This window comes from Parasteatoda tepidariorum, chromosome 5 (assembly GCF_982258835.1).
Source record: "Parasteatoda tepidariorum strain Cologne lab strain chromosome 5, Ptep-v5.0, whole genome shotgun sequence".
Taxonomy (NCBI): domain Eukaryota; kingdom Metazoa; phylum Arthropoda; class Arachnida; order Araneae; family Theridiidae; genus Parasteatoda; species Parasteatoda tepidariorum.
The window spans coordinates 69,024,267-69,048,446 of record NC_141759.1 but is presented as its reverse complement, the minus strand read 5'-3'; the positions used below and the strand labels follow the sequence as shown (position 1 = coordinate 69,048,446).

The following is a 24,180-nucleotide window of genomic DNA, read 5'->3' as shown; positions in this document are numbered from 1 at the left end:
GAAAAAAAAGTAATTTTTTAAAAAACTTTTCCAGGAACTAATTAATTAATCTTTTCCACATATAATTTGATAAAACAAGCGAAAAATTAATTAAAATAATTTTACTGAAATTAATTTTTAATTCTTTGTTTTATCACTGAGAAATTTTAGATTTGAGGATAAAAATGTCTTTTTTTTTCTAACTAAAGTATAGGGGCTATATTTTACAAATAGCGACCATCCCTTACTTCTGAGAGTCAAGAGTGTATATTTAATATTTGTGTAGCTGTACAGTTGCAGTATTATTTCTTTTTAGAAAACGGTTGTGTTTTAGATACTAATAAACAAAACTAGAAATTTAGAACTTTTATTCTTAAAAGTTATATATTTTGATCATTATTTTTAAATTTGAGCATTAATATTATATTTGAAAGTATCTATTTTATAAAATCGCGATCACAGCGCTCGAATACGCCATCTGGGGAGAAGATCAGTTCCATGTCTTAACCCTTCCCTCTCCTTTTGTCAGTTGTATGGAATAGTTTAGCCAGGAGAGCGCTGAAAAGTTTTGATCCATTAATATGTTAATTTTACTTTTTGTGTATTTCGCTAGATCTTGAAAAAATTTTAAGTGAATTTGAAAATTTTTACACATGATTATAAAATTCATTTATCCAAATATAATTCATTTATTTGTGTAAAAAATAACTTTCAGTAAATTTTTATTTTTTTTATTTTATGTAATAATGGTCCAAAATCTTTTTTGAATTTTAAGGTACACAATTTTTTGCATCATTTTAAAGAATGTAACTTAACACGGTAAAATACAAAATTTGAGCAAAATCGGTCAAAAAGTCCGTGAAAAATCGCATTTCGACATTTTTAAAATTCAACATTTACAGTTTGATAAATGCAATTTTTTTACAGCAACAGCACATGAAGGTCTTAATCAATAAAGTGATAAATCACACTTTATTCAAAGATGGCAATTTGATGTAAAAACTTTTCCTTACTATTGTTTCCAGATAATTACTACACAAATTTGAATTAAAAACAAGGAAAACACATAGAAACATCTTATTCCCTACAAAGAAATCATGGTCTTTTTGCTACAAAAAATTGCTTAGATTTTTAATAAATAATTGTTTTTAGTATAAATAAATAAATAATAACTTTTTAAATATAAATAAAGCTAGATAAGATTCTTGCGCAACACTAAACTAAACTATATGAAATACATAAAATTAAAAATGAAACCAAAGGTCTTTCCTTTATTAAAACAACTTCAAACAGAAAAGTTCTGAAAATATTATAAAATGCAGAATAAAACAACTGAATCCCAATACTTGTATCGGAGACCATTTGTCCAACATAAAATTCATCTATAAAAATAAATATAAAACTCTAATAAAATAATACTATTTCTAAACTCATTGACAGTGTTTTTTAAGGTAAATCAATCCTCCAGGCCCAGCTAGACAAGACCCATTCATTAAGTCATCGTCGATTTGACGAGCAGCTTGTCTTCCTTCTGCTATAGCATTAACTACCAAAGACTGTCCCATTCGGCAATCTATCGTAACAAAAAAAAATAGGTATTAAATGCTATTTCAATTCACTAAATAAACAACAGTAACTACACCTAATTTAACCCATTATACTCTACGAAAATTCTTAATTTATGTATGGATTTTAGTATTATCAAAAGCAATATTACATGCATTATGGGTAAAAATAAATTAAAAATATTACCTAACAACCACAATTTATTAACCCTTTCACACATATGGACCTCACATAAGAAGTATATATTTTTGTTTCATCATGCTTTTCAGATTCGCTATTGTGCTGCAATTTGTATGTAGTCTTCATTTAGAGACTTGGAAACCATACCAGGTGGCAGGCCATTCAAGATAATTAAAATGAATGGGGAATCAATGGGGAATTTAAGAAAAGAAGGAAAATCTGATATTTTGTTTATTTATTTTGAGAGGTATGTTACGATGGTATTTCATAACTTCTTATACCTTATAAAAGAATTTAGAATATTCAATTTCTCCTTGATTAAAATTATATTCATAAAATGTACCACAAAAGCACAGGTCCTCACTTGTACATGAGGACATTAATTTTTGATTAAACAGGGCAACACTTTCCAAAAATGAATTATTATACCACAATCTTGTGATGTTAAATGGGTATGCAGCATATCTAAATATTTTCTATTACTTAAACGAAAAATTCATGCATGAAACGGTTGAAATATGATGCAATTTAACATATTTAAGTCTCTTAACTAATATTTAATGATAGTGGTAAAAGTACGTTCTTGCAAAAACATAGACAAAATACTTAATTTTTGTCTTTAAAAACTTAAATTTTGTTTTTTAATTCAAATCATAAATCTTCACTACAGAAAAATAGCAAATAAATAATAGTAGCTCACATTTTTGTGCAAACATTTTAGGAACTTTACCAAATCCAATTATTGTATGTAAGTCAAAGCAAAAAAAAGTATAGTAAGTATAAGCAAAAAAAATTTTTTGACTATTTCACCCCAAATTGTAATATTAATAAAGCATAAACTTTTATTTATTAAGTGATTCATGAATACGCTGAATTGCTTATAATTTCTCAATTCATTGACAGGTTGATTCAATGATTTTCTTTCCTTGTTCTTCTCATTATTTAATCACTATATATACAAAGAATAGTAGTAGTGATAGCCACAGTGATACATTACTCATAAAAAAATATATTAAATGATTATTCATATTATCTTTGCTTAAACTAATAAAGGTTATAAGCTTACATTCACATAACTTGAAAACGATTATAATACAAAAATAGAAATTTAAAAAATGAGCTATGCATTTTATTTTATTATTATAAAACGCTAAAAAAGAGATTTAAAGTAAAGAATAAAAAGTAATTATAACTTCACTAATTTGTTTTAAAAAATAGCATATTTTCCAAATAATTTTTTAATGTTCAATTTTAAACTTTTGAAATACAACCTTTAAATTATAATAACAAATTATAATAACAAATTATAATGTAATATATAATTATAAATTGAAACTTTTTGAATTACAATGTTAGAAGACACTATTGATGTAAAACATTATTTTAGAGCAATATTTAGTAATCTATACAAAACTGATAAACAAATTTGACTATTTGACCAAATATTTCATGTAAAACATGTGAAAGAAGTGTTCCTTTGTAACATTAAGAAGTATATAAAAATCAACATCAATATAAAGGGTTTAGCTCAACAACACATACGCGAGGAATTGAAATATTGTGACAATCTTGGGGCGACAGGTTAACATAAAACCCTGTCACAAGTTAATGTCACTGATTTGTACTGGGATTACATGTTAATAGTACGAGGGTTGATATTTATATTTCTGGCCTTGGCAACAGTAAGTGCTGCTAGGCAACCGCAGACGATTTTAATCGAAAGTTTGATATTTTTAAACATAAATTCAGCAGACGATTTACCATTATAGCTTCATTTGTGTTGTTGACAGTAAATTGAAAAGTTCTTCTCTTTCAAAAAATGGAATTGACTCGTAAACATTTTTGTGCCATTATTTTTCATAACTTTCGACGTGGATTGTCAAGACAAGAGTGCTTGGATGAACTTAATTCTTTATTCAGCGATAAAGCGCCATCTACAGCACTGTAAAAAATTGGTATAACGAATTTAATCGTGGTCGATGCTCGATCCAGGACAAATCCCGTGCAGGTCGTCCAAAATCCGTTGTTGTGCCAGAAAAGATCGATGCTGTGCGTGAACAGATAAAGCAAGATCGTCATGTGACATACCGTGAGATAGAGGCGTCTTTGGACATTAGTATGACTAGCATCAATAAAATATTGCATGAACATTTGAGCGTAAAAAAAATTTGTTCGCGTTAAATCCCGCATAATCTGACAAACGCTCAAAAAAAGGCTCGTGTCGATTGGTGCAAGGAAATGTTGGAAAAATACGTTCAAGGTACATCAAAGGCTGTGTATAACATCTACACAGGTGACGAATCATGGATCTATGCATATGAGCCGAAAACAAAACAGCAATCAACTGTATTGGTCTTCCAAGATGAGGCAAAACCAACAAAAGTTGTTTGAGGAAGAAGCACATCGAAACAAATGATTGCCTGTTTCTTCGGCATTAACGGTCATGTGGCAACAGTGGCGTTAGAGCAACGCAGGACGGTCAATTCTGAATGGTACACGACCATTTGTTTGCCAGAAGTCATCGGAGAAATTCGAAAAAAGCAGAAGAACAGGCGAATCATTCTTCATCATAACAATGCGAGCTCTCACACATCGACTCAAACAAAGGCATTTCTGACGAAGCGAAAGATCGAACTGATGGGTCATCCGCCGTACAGCCCTGATTTGGCACCCAATGACTTCTTCTTATTCCCACACATCAAAAATAAATTACGTGGACAACGATTTTCGACCCCCGAAGAAGCAGTTGATGCATTCAAAACGCATGTTTTGGAGTTACCTCAATCGGACTGGAAAAAGTGCTTTGAAAATTGGTTCAAACGCATGCAAAAGTGTATTGATCATGTGATTGAAAAACAATAAAACCAATTTCGATCCTACATATTTGTTTTTTCATTATTAGGCCAGAAATATAAATAGCAACCCTCGTATTATGTTAACATTAAATACATTTTTGAATTTTAATATCAATAAAATTAATTTGCCTCCAGCAGCTAACTCCTGAGAATTGAAATATTATAATATCTCTGGGGTCACTTGTTAACACTAAGACGTAACCATGTCACAAGTTTAAGTCACTGCCTGGTACTGGCTTTAAATGTTAATTGTATCATGTTAGCATCAAATAATTTTTAACTTTCAATATCAATAAAAAGAATTTACCTCCAGCTGCATACACACGAGGAATTGAAGTGTTGTAACGACCCTGGGGTGTTTTAACACTAGACCTCAAATCTAATTCTACGTTCATCAATTGAAGCAAATCTGTCTCTGGTCCTAGAAAACCAAGAGCTAATAAAACCAAGTCAGCCTGAAAAATAATAGCACTTTAAATTACCATATATTGAAAATCTGAAGATTTTAAAATAATGAACATGAGACGCGAGTTTTAAAGAATATTTTATTTACAATACAGGGTTAGAAATTAACAAAATTTAGTCACTGGTCTGTGCAAAAGTAACTAAAAGCAGTAAAAGATAATACTTGTCTGTACACATTTTTGCTGGTTCATTTAGTTTTTCTATTAAAAAAAGTTAATAAATAAATTTAAATGAAAATGTGTATTGTTCACAATTATGATGAAATATGCTATTTTATGACAATAAAACAAACCAAACATGAAACTGAAAATAAAAAAACATCATACCATATTTTTACAATTATTTTTTAGTAACTACAGATAATTATTTTTTAATGATTTGAGTCACTATTTAGTAGTCCTTGACCGAAAGACCACAAGTACTTTCGAGCCCTGCAATGTATGTATTAAAAGATACATTTGCAAAGATATACAAAAGCAACAGTTGAATCAAAGATGCTGTTATAGTATTTTTCTAAAAATTAAAATTGGTTTGTTGTCAAAAATCTGAAGCAAGTTACCAAACATATACAATAAATACTTTTCAAAAATTATTTATTAAGTGAGTAAGATTATAAAAGAAGCAATTTAATTAATCTTAACATTATTTCAGCATATTAAAGGCACTTACTTTCAAGATAGTCTCAGAATCTGACAATTTGTGAGCTTCCCACCGTCCAAATTTATCTTTTTTCCAGTCTGTAAGATGTGCTCTAATACCACAAACATTACCAGATCCATCATTTAAGAATTCCTAAAGTGAAATGTATAAAGCCAAATTCGTTAGTTATGTTGAACAGATACAATCAAAACTATAATCTGTTTATTTAATTTATTTCTTGATATTGAACTTGTTTAATGTTATCCAAGTTTATTGATTTTGAATATTTGGCTGCAAAAATAAAAATACATTAAATGATAACTTATTTATGTATTTACGTAAATTACAATATAATGCTTGTAATTTTTAATACTAATTTCTGCTAATGACTATCATATAAAACTTAAGTCTATCATATAAAACTTAACGAAAGAGTGAAACAAAATGGAAAGCAGAAATAAATTTATCATAGCTATATTCTTTTTGTTGAGAAAAATTCACTATGATTTTTATGTGTAAAAAATGGATGTTTTAATTATTCAGACAAACGTTTTGTCATTACGTTGATAGCCAAGCTCATGAATATTCTTGAGGCTCAATCATAGAAACATATAGCAAGTTAATCTATTGATGCTTATTTATAAAGCAATTTTTTGTTTGTTTTAGTTTATTTAAAAATTTAATCTGCTTCATGATTAAAGCATTTAGAAAATTAGAGCTTCAAAAACATTTAAATAATATCTCTCAAATTACTCTAATGAACATATAAGATATAAAATTGTTTGTTTAAAGCAGAATCAAAGCGAAATAAAGTTTCTACATAATAAACATGGAGCAATTTAAGAAATCATGAGATTCAGATTATTTGATTGTGACTTTCATCACTGTTATAAAAATTATGAAATAATTAAGTTGTCTTAAAATAAAATTACTGCCTTGAAAAAAAAACACAACACAAACCTCTGTATTTTAAAACCCCTGTATTTAAATCTCTGTATTATTTTTAAAAAAAGGAACAAAAATTATATCTCTGTATTATATCTTATAAAGGGTTTCTAAATTATTGAACAGAAATTTTTGAATCACATTTTGCAATAAAATAGGTTTAGGTTGAATTTAATTACCAGTGGTAACAAATTGTATTGCCTAGGGTCTTTTCCATATTTAGCTTTCACATCAGCATGCCCATATTCTACTTTGATGGCTCTTGATACATGGGGCCATAAATTACCTTTAGGCCGGAAATCTGGGGGTTGTGAAAGCAGTTCCAGTGTTGTTACGCTTTTAGCACCCTAAAAATATTAGATAGATAAATAATAAATATTTTACAAAACTGATATAGTATACATACTTCCAAGAAACAAAAATATTTTTGCAAGTTTCTAAAAAAAGTAAAATGCATAATTAAGGATATCAAAGAATTTTTATGGAAGATGTTGATGATTTATTTCCAGTTGTTTATCATTCTACTCACGAGTTATTTATATTAAAAATCATAAATTGCTTCAATAAAGAATTAAATTTAATAAATAATAAAAATCCTTCATTTTAAAAAATATGCAGCTCCATCGAAATAAAAGGCATTTTTCATTTTTAATGTATATGTGAATTACTAAATAATAGATTTTAAAAATGGTGCCCAGAGGATGTGGCTGCAGGGCTAAACCCCATAGCATACCATCCCCCACAAGAAGTTAAAATTTTTATGCATGTTATAATATTATTCGCCAAGGAAAGTTAAGAAATCTATTTACTAGCTATGGAGCACTTTAAATTTATTTTCAAGACTCTTTTTTTAGCTTTAAGTTTCCCAATGTGTTAGCAGAAAAGAAAGTGTGAGAAATAATAACAAATTTTAATAATATAAAAACACTTAGCAACCATGAAACGGTTTTCGATTTCTATGCTAATAAGTTAGACAGGTGCAGAGGGTATCTCTAAAAATAGATTTTACTCTTCATTCAATTCAAGGTTGTGGTATAAAAATATTACCGATTATATTAATGATATTTATTTATTAAAAGATTTATTTAAAGATTAAATGAGATAATATTTTAGTCTTTAAAAATTAGGAAATATGTTATGCATATTTTTGCATGACAACATATTCTTAATTTTAGATTGAATGATTTCTGCTAAAACATTATTGACAAAATTAAAATTCCATGTAACACAAAAGAAAAATAAACGCTTTTAACTAATAAAACTTAATTGACTTTAATCAATAATCGACAAATAAGAATAACTATAATTTCATAAGATTTAACACAAAAAAGTTACCTAATAAAATAGTTTCTAAATGCATTAATTCAAATGTGAATTGTAAATAAAAGAGAAATGAAAAATTATAACAGCAAAGATGAAATAAAATGGAACTTCTGTTTTTACTTTCTAATTTGAAAGTGATTTGTACCAGTACATTTTTAAATATTAACTTGTAATTTGTTCGTTCGTTTGATGCAGTACAGACATATCCAGCTATTGTGCTGTTAAAACACCCAATCAATAATTAATCTCCCAATGTACAAATATACAAATATAAATTATACCAATACAAATACAAATTATATATAAGTATCCATTATACAAATTATACCTAGCTGAATACCAGATATTGATTAAAAGATATTTTCAGAAATTAAAAATTATAATAAGCATTTTTAATAACAGAGCTTATATAGTCGACCCCGTTATAGTGAACCTGGGATGCAGTGAACTTTTTTAGTGGTCCCAATTAGATAATGTTATTTCAAATGTTTAAAGAGAACAATTGAGATGTCGGTAGTTTGGTTATAATAGACTCAAGTTTCATTTCTGCACATTTCATTTTCAGTCCTTCAACTTGAAACTTGCAGGTGTTAGGACTACAAACGACAATATTTCTTTCCATTTTGCCATAGTTCACTCTTTTATGCTTATCTCTAACTACTGCGGACAAGTTGTTAAACAAAACATTTTTCTCTTACCTCTCTGGATATAGGAACAAGCTTGTTCTACAACTCCTTAACCTGGTCCCCCACTAAATTATTGGGATCCTCCATCTCTACAAGTCCTATTCTTTAAAAATCACCTCTTGACCATCAAGAGGAAGGAAGAATTGAACAAATAAAAAGAAAAATTTACGCATTTTACTGCTTCATATTCTTACATTATTGATATGAGACAAGCAAGAGTGATTGTGAGTCCAACTCAAAAATCCTGAAATTTTTTTTTAGTATAATCATTAATGATGCATTTCAAAAATGTTATGTCTTTATAAATTTAAATCATTGATATTAATTCGGTTTCAGAATGATTCGGTGATATTAATTCGGAATATAAATTCGGTTTCAAGTCAAAACATGAAAATGTCAATGATGCGGTATATATGCAAATATACGGCATAATTTAAATTAATAATTATGTTTACTTTTCTCTCTTATCACATTTATTATTCTACCAAAAAAAAATATTTTCAAATGAATGAGATGCCAAGTATAAATTCTAGTTATAATATTTTTAAATGAAATATACAAGAATTTTTATATATAAATGTGATCGATGATTTCCTGAACTTCTGGACCTTGGATTTCCGGAAACTTCCGGATCGCAGTTAGCAAAAATCCGGAAATCCGAATTTTTCCTAGAGCACAAACACTTCTGGACAAGAAAACTTTTTTTCCAAAGCTGTGAATATGGCAAATTCTGAAAAAAGGAAAGGATTTTCGACAGAGGACAAAAATAAAATTACCAAACGTACTGAAGAGGTGCGATTATTGCCTCACAGGAAAAAATATGGCTTCTTCAGAAAAATTATGTCAAGCTGAAAGAGAAAATGTTTAATAGTGGTTATGTTGAAATGGTTCACCATTCAGCAAGATAGAAATCTTCTTGTGAACGGACCTATGCTTCAAATTAAAGTGAATAAGTTTGCTAAAAAATTCAAGGAAAAAGATTTTGCATGCTCTAATGAATAAATGGAAAGATTTAAAACGGATTACAATTTTTTCTGGAAAGATTGTTTGGGAAGAAGCAAGTGCTTGTACAACGAATGTGAAAAAGTGGAAAACTGAAATGTGGCAGGATACTATACAGGATTATGAAGAGAAAGAAATTTTTTAATACTGACAAAGCTGGACTGTTTTACAAATTTATTTTTTAAAGGAGACAATTGTACTAATGGAGATCTCTCCAAAGTGAGAATAACAGTTTTTTGATGCGCAAACATGACTAGCTCAGAGAAGCAAAAACTGTCGTAAGTAAATCTGAAAAACAAAGGCGCTTTCAAAATGTCAATAGACTTTCCGTAAATTACAAAGCCAATCAGAGCAAGAATTGGCATTACATGGAGAGGAAGACCACAAGAATTTCCCACTGTTAGCCTGAGGGTAAAGGGACTCTAACCCATGATACATCTACCACTGAGAATATTTCACGTCAGCGATGCGGTCATTGCAAGTCAAAAGTCGTATCAACCAGTCATCACTGGGATTCAAACCAGGTTCACCTTATTGAATGGCGAGCCCTCTATCTCCCGAGCTATCACGGTTCACTATTTTATTACATTTTATAACCGTCGTTGAACAGTCGACCCAATTTTGGGTTTACGACTACTAATGTTCCATTCCATAGCCTCATAATTTTGAACCAATCCAGAAGGCAAGGAAACTCCTAGATCAGTACCCCCAGAGTTATGAGATGGTTCACTATAGCGGAGTTTGACTGTAATACTTAACAATAACCATATATACCTCCCTAACAGCAGTGGCAATACAATCAACACCAGTATCCCCACCGCCAATAACAATAACATCTTTTCCATGAGCTTTACCAAGAACATCATGGCGATCTTCTTGATGCTTTTGTGCTTCTTCTAAGTAATCCATGGCAAAAAATATGCCTTTCAAATTGCGACCTATTATATAAAGTAATTTGATTTTAATATTAAATATTTTTAATTATTGTTTTTTGGCTTAACTTTTATTCATTCTGTCACAATTAATGATTAATATTTTCCATTTCCACTTATGATAAAATTAATGATTAATATTTTCCACTTGTGATAAATTAATATCAAACAAAGTAACATAGAATAAATTATACAAAATGAATGATTGAAAATTATAGCAGTTTTTGGTGGAACTTTTACTTTGTCTCAATTTATAATTAACATTTTCTGTTTCTTTCTAATGATAAAATAATATAGAATAAATATTTGAAAATAATTGTTTTTTGAAGAACTGTTACTGAGTCATAATTTATGAATAACATTTACATTTCTTTCTTCTTTGAAAAATAGAGAATAGCACATAAAAATAGATAATGATTTTGGGGATAGAAATCTCTAAATTTTTAAATTTTCGGTATGGAAATTTCTAAATTTTTGTAGATAATATCAACTTATGTAGATAATATCAATAATAATAATAATAATAATATGTAGATAATATCAACTTATTTTATATAATTTAGCAAATATTTAATATTTTCTAAAGTTATATTACACAAGTTGAATAAAACTTGAAAAATTTAAGAATTGTTCTCAGGCATAAAAAAGGCAGATTTGTTTCTGAATTCTTTTAAAGGTCTAAAAAACAATTTTATACATTTCGATCCTAAAACAAATCATTAAAAATTTCATAACTACACTAATAATGAAAAACAAAAGCCAAGAAAAACAATTTTCCTAGCACATTGCTTTCTCACTAATTTTTTGAATTGTAAAAATAAACAAAATAAGGATTATAAGAATAAAAATAAATTGAACCAATGCAGGGTCGAATCAAGAGCAAAGGACTTCTACCAAATACTAAAGTAAATAATGGTCCTTTATATAAAAAAGTTCATAAAATAATATGTTATTGTAAAAATTATAAATTATTGAAAACATTATGAATTATTTAAAAATTATAAATAATTGGAAAAAAATTATGATTTGGCCATTACTGTCTACCCTTGGTTAAGGTTTTTGGTTTTATTTCTTAGAAATACTATTTTGACAGAAAAAATTTAATAAAATGATTTTAAAAAATTTTAATGCTTTTAAGCACAGAAAATGGTTAATAAGAATTTATATATATAATTTATATATATAATTTATATATAAAATTCATTTATAGAATTACAAATGTTTGTTATCAACCAAAATAATAAACAAGATTAATTAAATAAATTGACAAAAAAAAAAAAAAAAAACAGAAAACACCAGAATAAATACTGACCAGATATTGGCAGCTCTCTTGGTCTTGTAGATCCAACCGCTAACAAAATTGCATCATAGTTGAAAAGGCCATCTAAATTTTTTGCTACATCTTGATTAGTTTGAAAATTAATTCCTTCCCTCTTTAATAGATCAATTCGGCGATCAATTACCTAGCAATCAAAACAATTAAAGAGTTCAATATTTAAAGTAAAATAGTCATATTTGATATACCTTTTCTAAGAGAATATAATCTTTGCATTGTTAAATGAAATATATGTTTGAGATTATAGAAATCTTTACTTTGATCTCCCCAGGAACGACATACCGAATTACTTTTTATTTAAAAATTTTAATATAGCAATGAAATACCACAAAAGCGATTTAAATCGTATGACATGCCACTAATTCAGAAGAGGTGCTGGCTAGTAATTAAAAAGAAAAGTGCACTAATGTGAAAAATAATGCATAGATAACACTCACTCACTCGAGGAGAGTTTGTAGATTTCTTTATTAGCAATCTCGAAGATGCTAGACAGAAATAGGCTTATATGCAGACAGAGTAAATTTGTGTTGTAAAAAAAAGTTTAGCAGGCATGGTTTATAATTAAACTGAAATATACACATGAACAACACAGTACAGAGAAATTAGCACAATAAGTTTAGTCAACAAGTGGCTCGAATATCTTTTAGTAGTTTACAAAATGGAGACACAAACATAAATTAGATAAAAGAAATAAACTATTAACAACTTTACATTAATTTCAACGAAATGCAAATTGTATTTTATGATCTTCCACGTCATTGAAATTAACAACTTCGTAACCTAACGAAAACCATGCTACCATCAAATAAGACAAAGACAAAAAGCTCTGTAATACTAACAAAGATGTGAATTAACAAGTAATCTCAGTAGCTAAATGCATATGATGTTATCAATCCGTGAATTGTTGTAATCTTTTTACAAAAAAAAAAGTTTTTAGTATACATCAGATTCTTTAAAACATACAATCCTAAAATCCGTCACCTCTGCACAGATTTTAGAATACAAAACAACAAACTGGTGGTTTAAGTTGAATTTCCAAAAAATGCAATTCACTTTCAAACATTTTACCAGTTTGTTTCTGATCATTCACAAACTCACAACTTATTTAAAAATAAATAAAATTTATATTAATTCTAATGCAAACATTAATTTGCAGTCTAGTATTGGTCTGTATACAAGCGGTTAAGAAACAATAACATGCATAATGCCTCAAACCACAGTACATTTAAGTAAGGATTAATTCAAATAGCTACAGTGCCCTTTGCTTCGTAAAATCATTGACTAGTGCAATCAGTTGCTCACTATTATCAAATTTCTATGAACACAATCATTTACAACACTAGAAACTTTTTTGGTTATCAGTGTCGCAACAGCTGAATATCGGTATCAAAACTACTTGCTCCCTCATCAAAATTTGAAATTTTTGAACAGGAGTGTCAGCAATACTTATCTGCAATATTTTATATCTGTTTTGTAAAAAATTGCGTCTTTTCAGGTGCTATATAATACCAAGTTCTTTTTCACATTAAATTAAACGACAAATCCTTCAGGGTGCACAGCCAAATCTCTCAACAAAAAATAAGCACCTTCAAAGTACATTTTAAGCACTAAATACATTAACAAAATGCAAAATAATTTTCAAAGACTGTACATGATCATAATAAACTAATTTCTGACAAAGAACTCTTTTCTTGATTATATTAGCCCCCATAAAAAGATAAGAGAGAATTTTCGGTTCGATTTCAGAAATGTAGCCTGAAATTGAAAATCTCTTGCAAAATACAGCAGAGTTGCACATGAGAGTGCAAGAATCTCACTAAATCCAGTTCAGTAGTCACTTCCAAGTAGTTCATCAAACATGTAACATGATTAGCCTTATCATACGTTACGGACCGACGGAACGCCAAAATGGAATTGTGGTTGAATGAATTGTGAAAATGTGGAATAGAACAATGTGAAAACCAGGCTTTTGCATAATACGCAGCGAAAATCGACATGGTAAAGAAAAAAATCTAATTTTCAAAAAGGGAAAATGAAGCACTTTTTAAAAAAACCCAATGAAAAAAGCTCCTTTAAGGGCTTTTAAAAAACGAAAATCGAAAATAAACACCTTTAAGCACTTTTTAAAAACGATAAGCACCATGCACTTAGATTCATAGATGCTCACAAGGTGACCTTAAATGAGCAACACTTTCAGCATCTTCAGAGACGAAGAACGAGAAGTTCAGTGCCTGCCGTTAGAAAAAGAACTTCCAATGACATCAAGGGATCAATGAGAAGAAAGTTCAATTTGTGTATCTCTACATGTATTTAACATTAAAATTAAAGTTTCAATTAATTTAAATAAGAATTCAATTTGAAAAATAAATTTATGTAAATTTACCTTAGTGAATCATTTTGTACATTTATACAAAAATGCCATGAAAAAATATGTTCCAATTTTTTATATGAATTAGATATTTGGTTACGTGAATACCCATTTATTGGAATCAAACCCACAAGTATCCATGCAATCACATCAAACAGCAAACACTGTATAACAGTAAAATTATATTAATACAAAAGTAAAATTTACCTCTCGGCTAAGCTTCATGCTAGGTATGCCATATCGTAACAGACCACCAACTTGCCTATTCTTTTCATACACTGTCACAGTATGCCCAACCTGCAATAATGAGAAATACAATATTTATTAGTATAGACAAAAAAACCAAAAAATCACTCACATTAACTATCAATGTAATTTTAGTTCATTTTACCAGCATTTGTTAATATGCATATAATTTAAATGCAATGAATACAAGATTTTAAAAAAATAATAAATCTCAGTTTACTGGAAAAAATTAAGTTCATGTGCGTTTAAATTTATTCTACATTTAACAATCAGTGATAGCTTTCAATCTAGAATTGCAAATTAAAATTTATCTATTTGCTTGTATTTACTGTCACTCATATATTATGATATATTTATTAGCTGAATTTTGTTTAATTTATAAAAAGCCAATTCCAGTAACAAAACAAGTATTTGTATTTTGCTTCAAAAGTAAACATTACTGCATAGAACAAAAATCACTATCTTACGTTCCCATGCTCTTCCATTAAAGGAATCTATAAGAATTCACACTCATGACAATAAAAGAATAATATACACAAAGACTGAAAATAAAATCCAGAACTTTATGTTAACAATTGCTGTGAAGACTTCATTTTAGAAGCAATATTTTAGGAGTTCACCAGAATATTTTATGAAAGAAAAATTACAATTGTTTTAAATTTTTGCTTAAGATAAGAGCAATAAATTTCAGCTCGTTTACTTTCCGTGAAAGTCCTTTTTTAACATTTATCATTGACAAAAACTTTGAAAAATTACCCTAAGAAAAATTAACACTGGTGGGAGAACTTCTACAGTAAGACTATCCTAAATGTGTCATACATATTTCAAAAAATATCACAATTCACAATAATTTTTATATTTGAGGTGGCAGTTTTTTCAAACCAGTTACTTTGATCCCTGGTACATACGAAGGAGTAAGGTAATATGATAGGTCATACTTATGTTAACTGGCACTTTTGTGTCAAGCTATTCAGAAGTATTGTTTCTAGATAAGTACTTTATAAGTTTCTGGAAATTTTCAATAGTTAACAGCATAATACATGGAAATATCTTACAGCCTAAATGGAAACCTTGTTGCTTTTCACCAAGAAATGCTCTTCTGGATAAAATGAAGTTGTGACTTATCATTAAACTGCCACAAGCCATTCATATTAACAGAGGCAAAACTATTTTATTTTCTAACCGTCGCTAAACAGCCGATCCAATTTTATGGGTTTACAACTACTAATGTTCAACTCCATAGCCTTGTAATTTTTAACCCAATATAGAAAATCAAGTATTGGGAGAAATTTTGCCTTTGTGGAGGACTTCTTGACGGAGCTAGCACTCATTTGCGTTACATGGAGAGGAAGACCACGAGAACCTCCTGTAGTTAGCCTGGGGGCCAGGGGACTCTATCCCATGATCCGTCTACCATTGAGGATATTTCACGTCAGCACCGTGATCGGCGCAAACCGGATGCAGAATTCGTATTTACTGGGATTCAAACCCGCTTCGCCACATTGGAAGGCGAATACTCTATCCCCTGTGCCATCATGGCTCAGGCAAAACTATTACCAGAACTACCCATTCATGAAGGAATTTTGAAGAGAAGATGGACATAGATTAAATATACTTTTCATTTAAAACAGAATAGCTCTGCTAACATCGCACACTTACTTGGGCACCCGATGGAAAACGGAAAAGAGAAGGGCCAAGACTTTCTTGGCAAAGATACATGCACCAAGATCTTTGCAAAGGGAAACTAAGCAGACAGAAGAAGGTAAAAGGATTGGCTCAGGAAAGGGGTGCCTAGACTTGAGGCCTTATGTGCCAGCTGGCGTGAAAGGATAGGTAAGCAGGTAGGCAAGCCTTGCATATATATTAATATATTTTTATTTCTAAATTTATATTAAGATATATTTCAATTAAATTATTCAATAATTGACTAACTATATCAGTAATACATTATTCAAAACATACTAATAGTAATGTGTTTATCAAATGTTAAACATATACTTTATTCAATTGGGAAGCTGCAGCTAAGCCAGCAGGTCCACTTCCTACTATGACGACACTAAAACCAGATCTTGAAGGAGGAGGTTTGGGCACCATCCATCCACTTTCAAATGCTTTTTCAATGATGGCACACTCAATATTCTTAATAGTTACAGCCGGTTCAATGAGAGCCAGGACGCATGCAGACTGAAAACATGTAGAAAAGCCTGAATAAACTTGAGCTACAAAATGAATTTCGATATAACAAATATGAACCTCTCTAGACAATTGGTAAGAAGTTTTCACTTCCAGCTTGACCCATTAATCTACCAACTTTGATTTTAAGGAATAATACGGAAAAAACATGGATTTAACTGTAAATTTGAATTTTTACAGCATTTTAAAAAGTGTATTTCCAATGGAAAACTAAAAAAAAAATAAACAAATAAAAATAAATTAAAAAAACAGTTGAATAGTTCCTGAGAAATCTAATTTTAAAATTAAGGTTATGTATTTAAAATTTGGTTTCTTAAAAACTATTCCACTGATTTTGTTCAAATTTTATAATTAGCCACAGAAAATTAGATTCTTTAAAATGATATAAAATTTTTAATACTTAACTATTCAAAATGTTTTCAACTATTCTTAAATAAAATAATAAGAAATAATAAATCTTCATTAAAATTCCTTTTTTTTGCATAGAATTATTTAAGGAGAAAAGAATTTTAAAATTATGTGCAAAAAGTTTTCAATTTCCTTAAATAAGTTTACAAAATCTAGCGAAATACAAAAAAAGTAAAATCAACATTATAGGGTCCAAAATATCAGTCGCTTTCCAGGCCTAACTACTGGGGCCATATATTCACGATTGTGGCTATCCCCATACTTAGAGAGTCAGAAATCCAAATCCATCAAAAAAAGGTAGCATGTTTATTCTAAGAAAACACGTTTTTTTTGTCTGATTCTGCTACTTATAATATCAACGGCACTAATTAATAAGCATATATAAAGTCCCCTCTGGAACCATTAATTTTAGTTCAAATATGTGAAAATCTAATCATTAAGTGAAAGATTATTTAGAGTGTTATGTTTTTTTTTTCTTAATTATTGTACATTAAAATATTCATGAACAAAACATATGTACATAAAAGAAACAACCTTATAATGCAGAAAAAAATACGAAAACATACATTTCATAAACAAATGTAAGTTAAATCATTCTTGCCATCAATTTTTTAAGCACATTAAGCTAAATTAACGAACATTTTAATGAAAATTATTACTTCACAAGGTGCTGGGCAGACACGTCCAGTAAACTCAGGAAAATTATTTGTTAGAAGTAGCTGATCCAAAGCTTCTTTCCAGTTATCCTGCATAATATTTAGAATTACATGAATCTTATTTCAGAGCTAAAATTATTTAAATTAATGTTATAAGAAACTGTAATATTTATCTTAAATACAACAATATTAAACACATAAATATGACTTCTAAAATTATATATAATAACTATTTTGAAATAATGCATCGATTTTAAGTAGCTGTTTTCATGAAATTTTGCATTAGAAATTTTTTTTTATTAAGTTTCTTAAAATTATTTGTTAGAAGTAGCTGATCCAAAGCTTCTTTCCAGTTATACTGCATAATATTTAGAATTACATGAATGCTTATTTCAGAGCTAAAATTATTTAAATTAATGTTAGTAGAAACTGTAATATTTATTTTAAATACAACAATATTAAACACATAAATATGACTTCTAAAATTATACATAATAACTATTTGAAATAATGTATCAATTTTAAGTAGCTGTTTTCATGCAATTTTTCATTAGAAAAATTGTTTTTATTAAGTTTCGAAATGCAATACATAAGACAGTGTTTTATAATAAAAAAATAATGTCATTATTATTTTGAAAGTATTGAAAGAAAAATAATAGAATGAATTAAAAATATAAAGTAAATAATACTTTAGCTTATGCTTTATAGCACAACAAATGCACCAAAAATCGGATAAAGAAGACAAAAAAAAGTTATAACACGTCCTCTAGGACATGTCAATATCTAGTAAGAAAAATAATGAGCCTGCAGATTTATGCAGGCAGTTTTTTAACTTTTTTTCAGTATTAATGGAAAGGGAAAATAAAAATAATTTTGAGTACTCAATAAAATTACTGCGTTTCCTTGATGCTTGACAGTTGTAATTAAAAACCTTAATTTGAAATATAACTCTTTCTTGCTTTAAAATTTTTATTTTTGTGTATCAATAGATGGAATTCTTATAAATGAGCACACTAGTAGATGGATAAAGAGATAGAGAACTTGAATTTATCATATCCTCAATATCACAGGTAATTTTTTTTTAAATCTTGGAGACTACATACCAGCCAACATTGGAGAAATAAAACAACAGAGATTTTACTAGCGACATTTTTTAGGCTACAAGTAAAGTTTTGATACATCATGCAAGTCAAAAAGTGAAACTCATTGTTGAGAATAATATAAACACTTACATTTAGAGAAGTAAAAAATATGTCAATAATATAGGACCCGGAAATTTGAAAGTCCAGAATCCTAAAAATACCCAATTTCCAAAATCTAGCAGAATCATTGAATTAATTTGAAGTATAATAAAAAGATTAACTCATTCTTCAAAAAATATAACAATAATTTACCTGATAAACCAAGTCGTTCCACTTAGGAATAATATTTCCTAATGGGCACCCACTCTTAGACTGACAAAATGGCACACCACAATCCATACACCTAAACAATTTCAATAAAACATAATAAAAATTAAATAGATAATCTCTTAAATTAAAACCACATATTTTCATGCATTATATTAGAATAGTAATTTATCAACACTTGATCTATATTATTAAAAACAATATACTATTTAGATGTAATGCTTAACTCAATAGGGTAATGCTTAGTTCTCAGTTTTTATAATGCTTAGTTCTCATCATTTTAAGATACTATTAAATAAGTATGATGCCATTATAGGCGTTACATACTTCCTAGCTTTTCAATTTTTTTATTTCATAAATTTATAATTATTTTGTAACCTTTTCTAATCCTGTTCCAATTAAGTTAAATTAACTATTTAATTATTATTCCTTTTCGTAAAAAGCGAATATAAATACTTTGATTCTTTTCTTTTAACAATGTAACGGCTAATTTAATTTCAATAACTAACTTCATAACTAATTACAATTCAATGTCGCAACAAAACGAATATCAAAATGTATATTTACTCTTACTTTTCTTTACTAATTTATTTAATTAACCACAAATGCTTCAGTTATTAAATTCTAATCAACTCTTTGGTGATTGCAAATCAGATTATTTAAAATTTAATGATAATAACACAGGGTTGACATTATTTTTGGCAGCATTATTTCTCAATAACTCGCCAATAATAAATCTCTTCCCATACTCCCAATTTCAGTTTGGGAACTAAACAAACACTTAGATTTCAAAAATGCAAAATGTCAAAAATGTTGTCAAAAATAAATAATGTGATCCCTGAATTCATCGTATAAAAATTGGATAGTATGAAATTGTTAATTGAGTTCCTTTTCCACAGAATACAATAATCCACCCTACAAGATTTGTTACTGCATTTGCTAAAAATTAATAAGTGTGTGATCTCTGAATTTATCACCATAAAAATTGGATAACATAAAATTGTTAATTGAGTTCCTTTTTCATAAAGTACAATAATCCACCCTACAATATTTGTTACAGCATTTACTAAAAAAAAATAACAAATAGGTGCAAGACCTCTGAATTCATCACCATAAAAATTGGATTGTAAAAAATTGTTAATTGAGTTCCTTCTTTATAGAATGACTGAATCTCCCCCCCCCAAAAGGTTTAAATAGTGAATCCTGCAAGTAAAACTATATGCCCTAACCATGCATATTTAGATGGTCACTAGATTGGAACTATCAAATTTTGCAATTTCAACTACATTAATTAAAGTAAAAAAGATGTTAGATTGAAAGCCCAAATTTTTCATTTCATCAAACCTATTTAAAAAATAATTTGTATTCGTAGAAAATGGATGTTCTTAACGCACGCAAAATTCAAAAATATCAGGACAAAAAGCTAAAACTCAGGACAAATAAGGAAAAATTTAATCAGGATTATCAGGACAACTACAAACTCTGCAGAAAGGAACCAAAAGTGTTAGAGCATAAAAGTCCTGCTTGAAGAGTGGAAAACTACAGGCCCAGTCTCATAAGGTTGCAGTGTTACATCTCACAGATGGCTAGCAAATTTTATGACTTATAACATGACAACATCCACACGCCAACCAGCCAAACCAACCAGTGACTGAAGGGAGAAGGGGCCCTCTCCAAGCCAACAACTTTAACGCAAAATTACAAATAATTTAAACATTAATTAAATAACACAAATTGCTTACACTAGCAGAGTAGATGGAGGATTTGATTTCTTGAACAAGATTTGGTGAGTGTATTATGGTTCATTTTAAACGAATATAAAACAGTAAAAGAAATCATTAAAAGATTTTTTTAAAAACTATACCTTGCTGCCTGTACTTTCAGGGTCTTTCTAACATTTTTATGGTCATAAATCTCGTTGTAATCAAGCATTCTCTCTTCAGCAGGTCTGTAATTAGATTTCACACGCCTATACTTTATGAAGCCCCTGAAAAAAATATTTTTCATTGCAACAACACATTATTTTCAATATCAATTTCAATATTCTACATTCTATACTAATCTTAAAAAGACTAATGTAGTTTAAAAAAATTTTTTGATTAAAAAAATGTTTTATTAAGTAAAATACAATATTGTTGCAACGCTGTAAAATAGTTCAACAATCGTGCAAAAATCTTATACTTAAGTAAACAAGATACTAAATTTCACAAAAATCTCTTTCAAAGTTTATTTTCATAAACTAAAGCATTATTTTAATACCATATAGTAAAAGAATTTAAGCAAAATCAATTTAATGTTATAGTGCACTTTAAAAAGTGAAATTTAAAGGATTAAAAGAAATTCGATCCCAAAACCGGGGAACAAAGAAGTAGGCGGAATGCCTAATGCACCAAACAGCGTGAATACCCTGAGTAAGTAAGTAAAGCAATATTAAGTTAGAGGCACAATATAAGAATAGAATGAAAACTTACTACCAAATCAAGCTGCAACAAATAACAATAATATTAGGTAATAAAAAGGGGTCACAATTTGGTAGTGAAATCACAATCTATTTACCTAAAGTTATATAGTATTTCATAATAAAACTGTTTTTAGCAAATACAGAAACCAATACATTTTAAAAATATCTGAATAATACCAAATTCACCTACAATTTCTGTTAAAATCAATTTTTTTTTTTAAAAAAAGTTTTTAAAGCAAAAAATGTTTTCAAATTATTACTTTTAAAAAAACTTTAATTTTAGAATATTCCTTAAACAAATAATCAGAAGAAAATAAATGAAAGATCGATTTATTATTTTCTGGCAAATGTATAAGCATTTCTTGATTTGTCAACATGCTAAAAACTTGTAAAGCAAAATGTGATAATTTAAAAATAGCACTTCTTCAAGACAAAACAATATCTAATACTGTTATGTTTTTTGTTTTGTTTTTCAAACTTAGTAAACAGTTTTTAAAAAAACATAAATAAAGTAAAAATAAATTGAACAATTAAAATTAGAAGAAAGTACTTAAAACTTTTCCAGGAAATATTGAAGAAATACACAAAATATCTTACTTAGTTTTATCAATTGGACCACTTATTTTCAAGATATCTTCAATGTCATCAGTCTGTGTACCATTTGTGACTGGAATAGCCTCTGCTTCTTTGGTGATACTCGGTGGTTGAGCAAGCCTAGCACGTTTCTCTTTCAGAGCTCTCTGATAGTCTTTAGGAAAAACCTACAATTGATATTTTTGTAAAAATATTTTTACAAACATCTATCGCTATCTAATAACAGTCACTATCACCACCATAAATTATTATGAATTCAAATTAGTCAGTTAATAATTTACAAAGTCAGTACAATTACAAATTTTCTAAATACAAATATTCCCTCAAGGCACTTAAAAACCAAAATCTTCAAGATGTTACTTAAAAGATTTATGAGATTACTTCAAGATAACATTTTAGAGCTATGAATTGTAAACATGTTTATAGATCCATTTATAAACATGTTTTATAAGTTAGCATGTTAACTTTAGAAATATGGTTTGTAATCACTCTCTATTATTAAAAAGTTAATTGATTGGTAAACTATAACCATCTGATTACAGCAGTTGTAGTTGAAATAAGTTTTATGTAGGATAACATGTTTATAGATCTATTTATAAACATGTTTTATAAGTTAGCATGTTAACTTTAAAAAAATGGTCTGTAATCACTCTCTGTTATTAAAAAGTTAATTGATTGGTAAACTATAACCATCTGATTGTAGCAGTTGTAGCTTAAATAAGTTTTATGTAAGATAACATGTTTATAAATCTATTTATAAACATGCTTTATAAGTTAGCATGTTAACTTTTAAAAAATGGTCTGTAATCACTCTATATTATTAAAAAGTTAACTGATTGGTAAATTACATCGGATTATAACAGTTGTACCTTAAATTAGTTTTATGAAAGATATGGTAGTATTCTATTTCAATGTAAAAATAGTTGTTCTTAACTCAATATAAAATATTGAGAAAAAGACTTTTCACAATTAATAGGAAAAACTGTAAAATGCAAGCTCAGTTTTTGTAGAAAATAGTTTTTTTTTTTTTTTCAAAGTAATACATTTCTTTATGCTTTTCAACTGAAAAACAATTATTCTTACATCAATAAAAAACATTGAGAAGAAAACAACTCATATTTAAAAAAGAAAACACATGAATTTTGAGTAAATTCACCTTAACAAAACGCTTCACAGAAACTTCCCAAGAATCCAGGATGAACTTTGCAACTTCTGAACCAGTCTTTGTATGAAACTCTAAAATGAAATCTTTTAGGAATTCTATATCTTCTACATCTCTTACAGGAAGTAAATCTACAATATCCTTATTACATTGCGATTCAAAATTACCAGTCCTAAATTAAAAACAAAAAACTACTAAAATGCAAATTGCAAGACAAAACAAAGAAAATATTATTGTGTATAAAATGGAATAAAATTTCCTCAGATAAAATTACCAAATAATGCTAAAATAATTTTTTTTTCTTTTGTAGCAATGTTTAAGATAATAAAAATCATGGTAGTTACTAAAGGTTATAACTTCGCCAGTATGACTTTGCCGGCAAGTTTAATATATTTAGGTGAATTTTTCATTCTATTTAAGAAATTAATCACTTTCATAACCTAACTACAAAAGAAGAATGAAATCAATGAGAGAAGATGAAAATGAACTAGACACATACTAAAAATACCAAGAGAAAAATTAGCCCCCTGATAGTAAGAGAAAAAGAGGAAGACAAAGAATGACTTGGCAGCGTCAAATGAAAGTGGATTTTAAAAGAGAAAAATTTAAAGGATTAGAGGAAACCATATCTCAAGCCAAAGACTGGTAGACATGAAGAAATAGGATGCCTTATGCGCCAAACACTGTGAAGTAAGTAAATAGTATGTAAGTAATCACTTCCAAAAGAGATAACAAAATGTTTTTACAAAATTTTAAGGGAAATTAAAATTAAATT

General features: G+C 28.3%; 1 protein-coding gene across 4 annotated transcripts in view; it reads right to left on the bottom strand.

The window, feature by feature from the left end:
- Positions 1 to 1,223: 1,223 nt before the first annotated feature.
- The window catches only part of LOC107444591 (uncharacterized), a 78,720-nt gene continuing 55,763 nt past the window's right edge, over positions 1,224 to 24,180 (bottom strand). For 2 of the 4 annotated variants that reach the window (XM_087164160.1, XM_043040411.3), the window contains exons 32-44: positions 23,400 to 23,577; positions 22,247 to 22,410; positions 21,053 to 21,175; positions 19,174 to 19,264; positions 17,783 to 17,869; positions 16,521 to 16,706; positions 14,484 to 14,573; positions 11,885 to 12,035; positions 10,415 to 10,578; positions 6,809 to 6,976; positions 5,715 to 5,837; positions 4,888 to 5,035; positions 1,224 to 1,552 (exon numbers count right to left, since the gene is read on the bottom strand). In XM_087164160.1, coding sequence (XP_087020286.1) covers positions 1,410 to 1,552; positions 4,888 to 5,035; positions 5,715 to 5,837; positions 6,809 to 6,976; positions 10,415 to 10,578; positions 11,885 to 12,035; positions 14,484 to 14,573; positions 16,521 to 16,706; positions 17,783 to 17,869; positions 19,174 to 19,264; positions 21,053 to 21,175; positions 22,247 to 22,410; positions 23,400 to 23,577 — 1,816 coding nt within the window. In that variant the 3' untranslated portion in view covers positions 1,224 to 1,409. Of the gene's footprint in view, positions 1,553 to 4,887; positions 5,036 to 5,714; positions 5,838 to 6,808; positions 6,977 to 10,414; positions 10,579 to 11,884; positions 12,036 to 14,483; positions 14,574 to 16,520; positions 16,742 to 17,782; positions 17,870 to 19,173; positions 19,265 to 21,052; positions 21,176 to 22,246; positions 22,411 to 23,399; positions 23,578 to 24,180 lie in introns of those variants that run through there. The other 2 variants (XM_087164161.1, XM_087164162.1) reach the window with 2 other exon arrangements.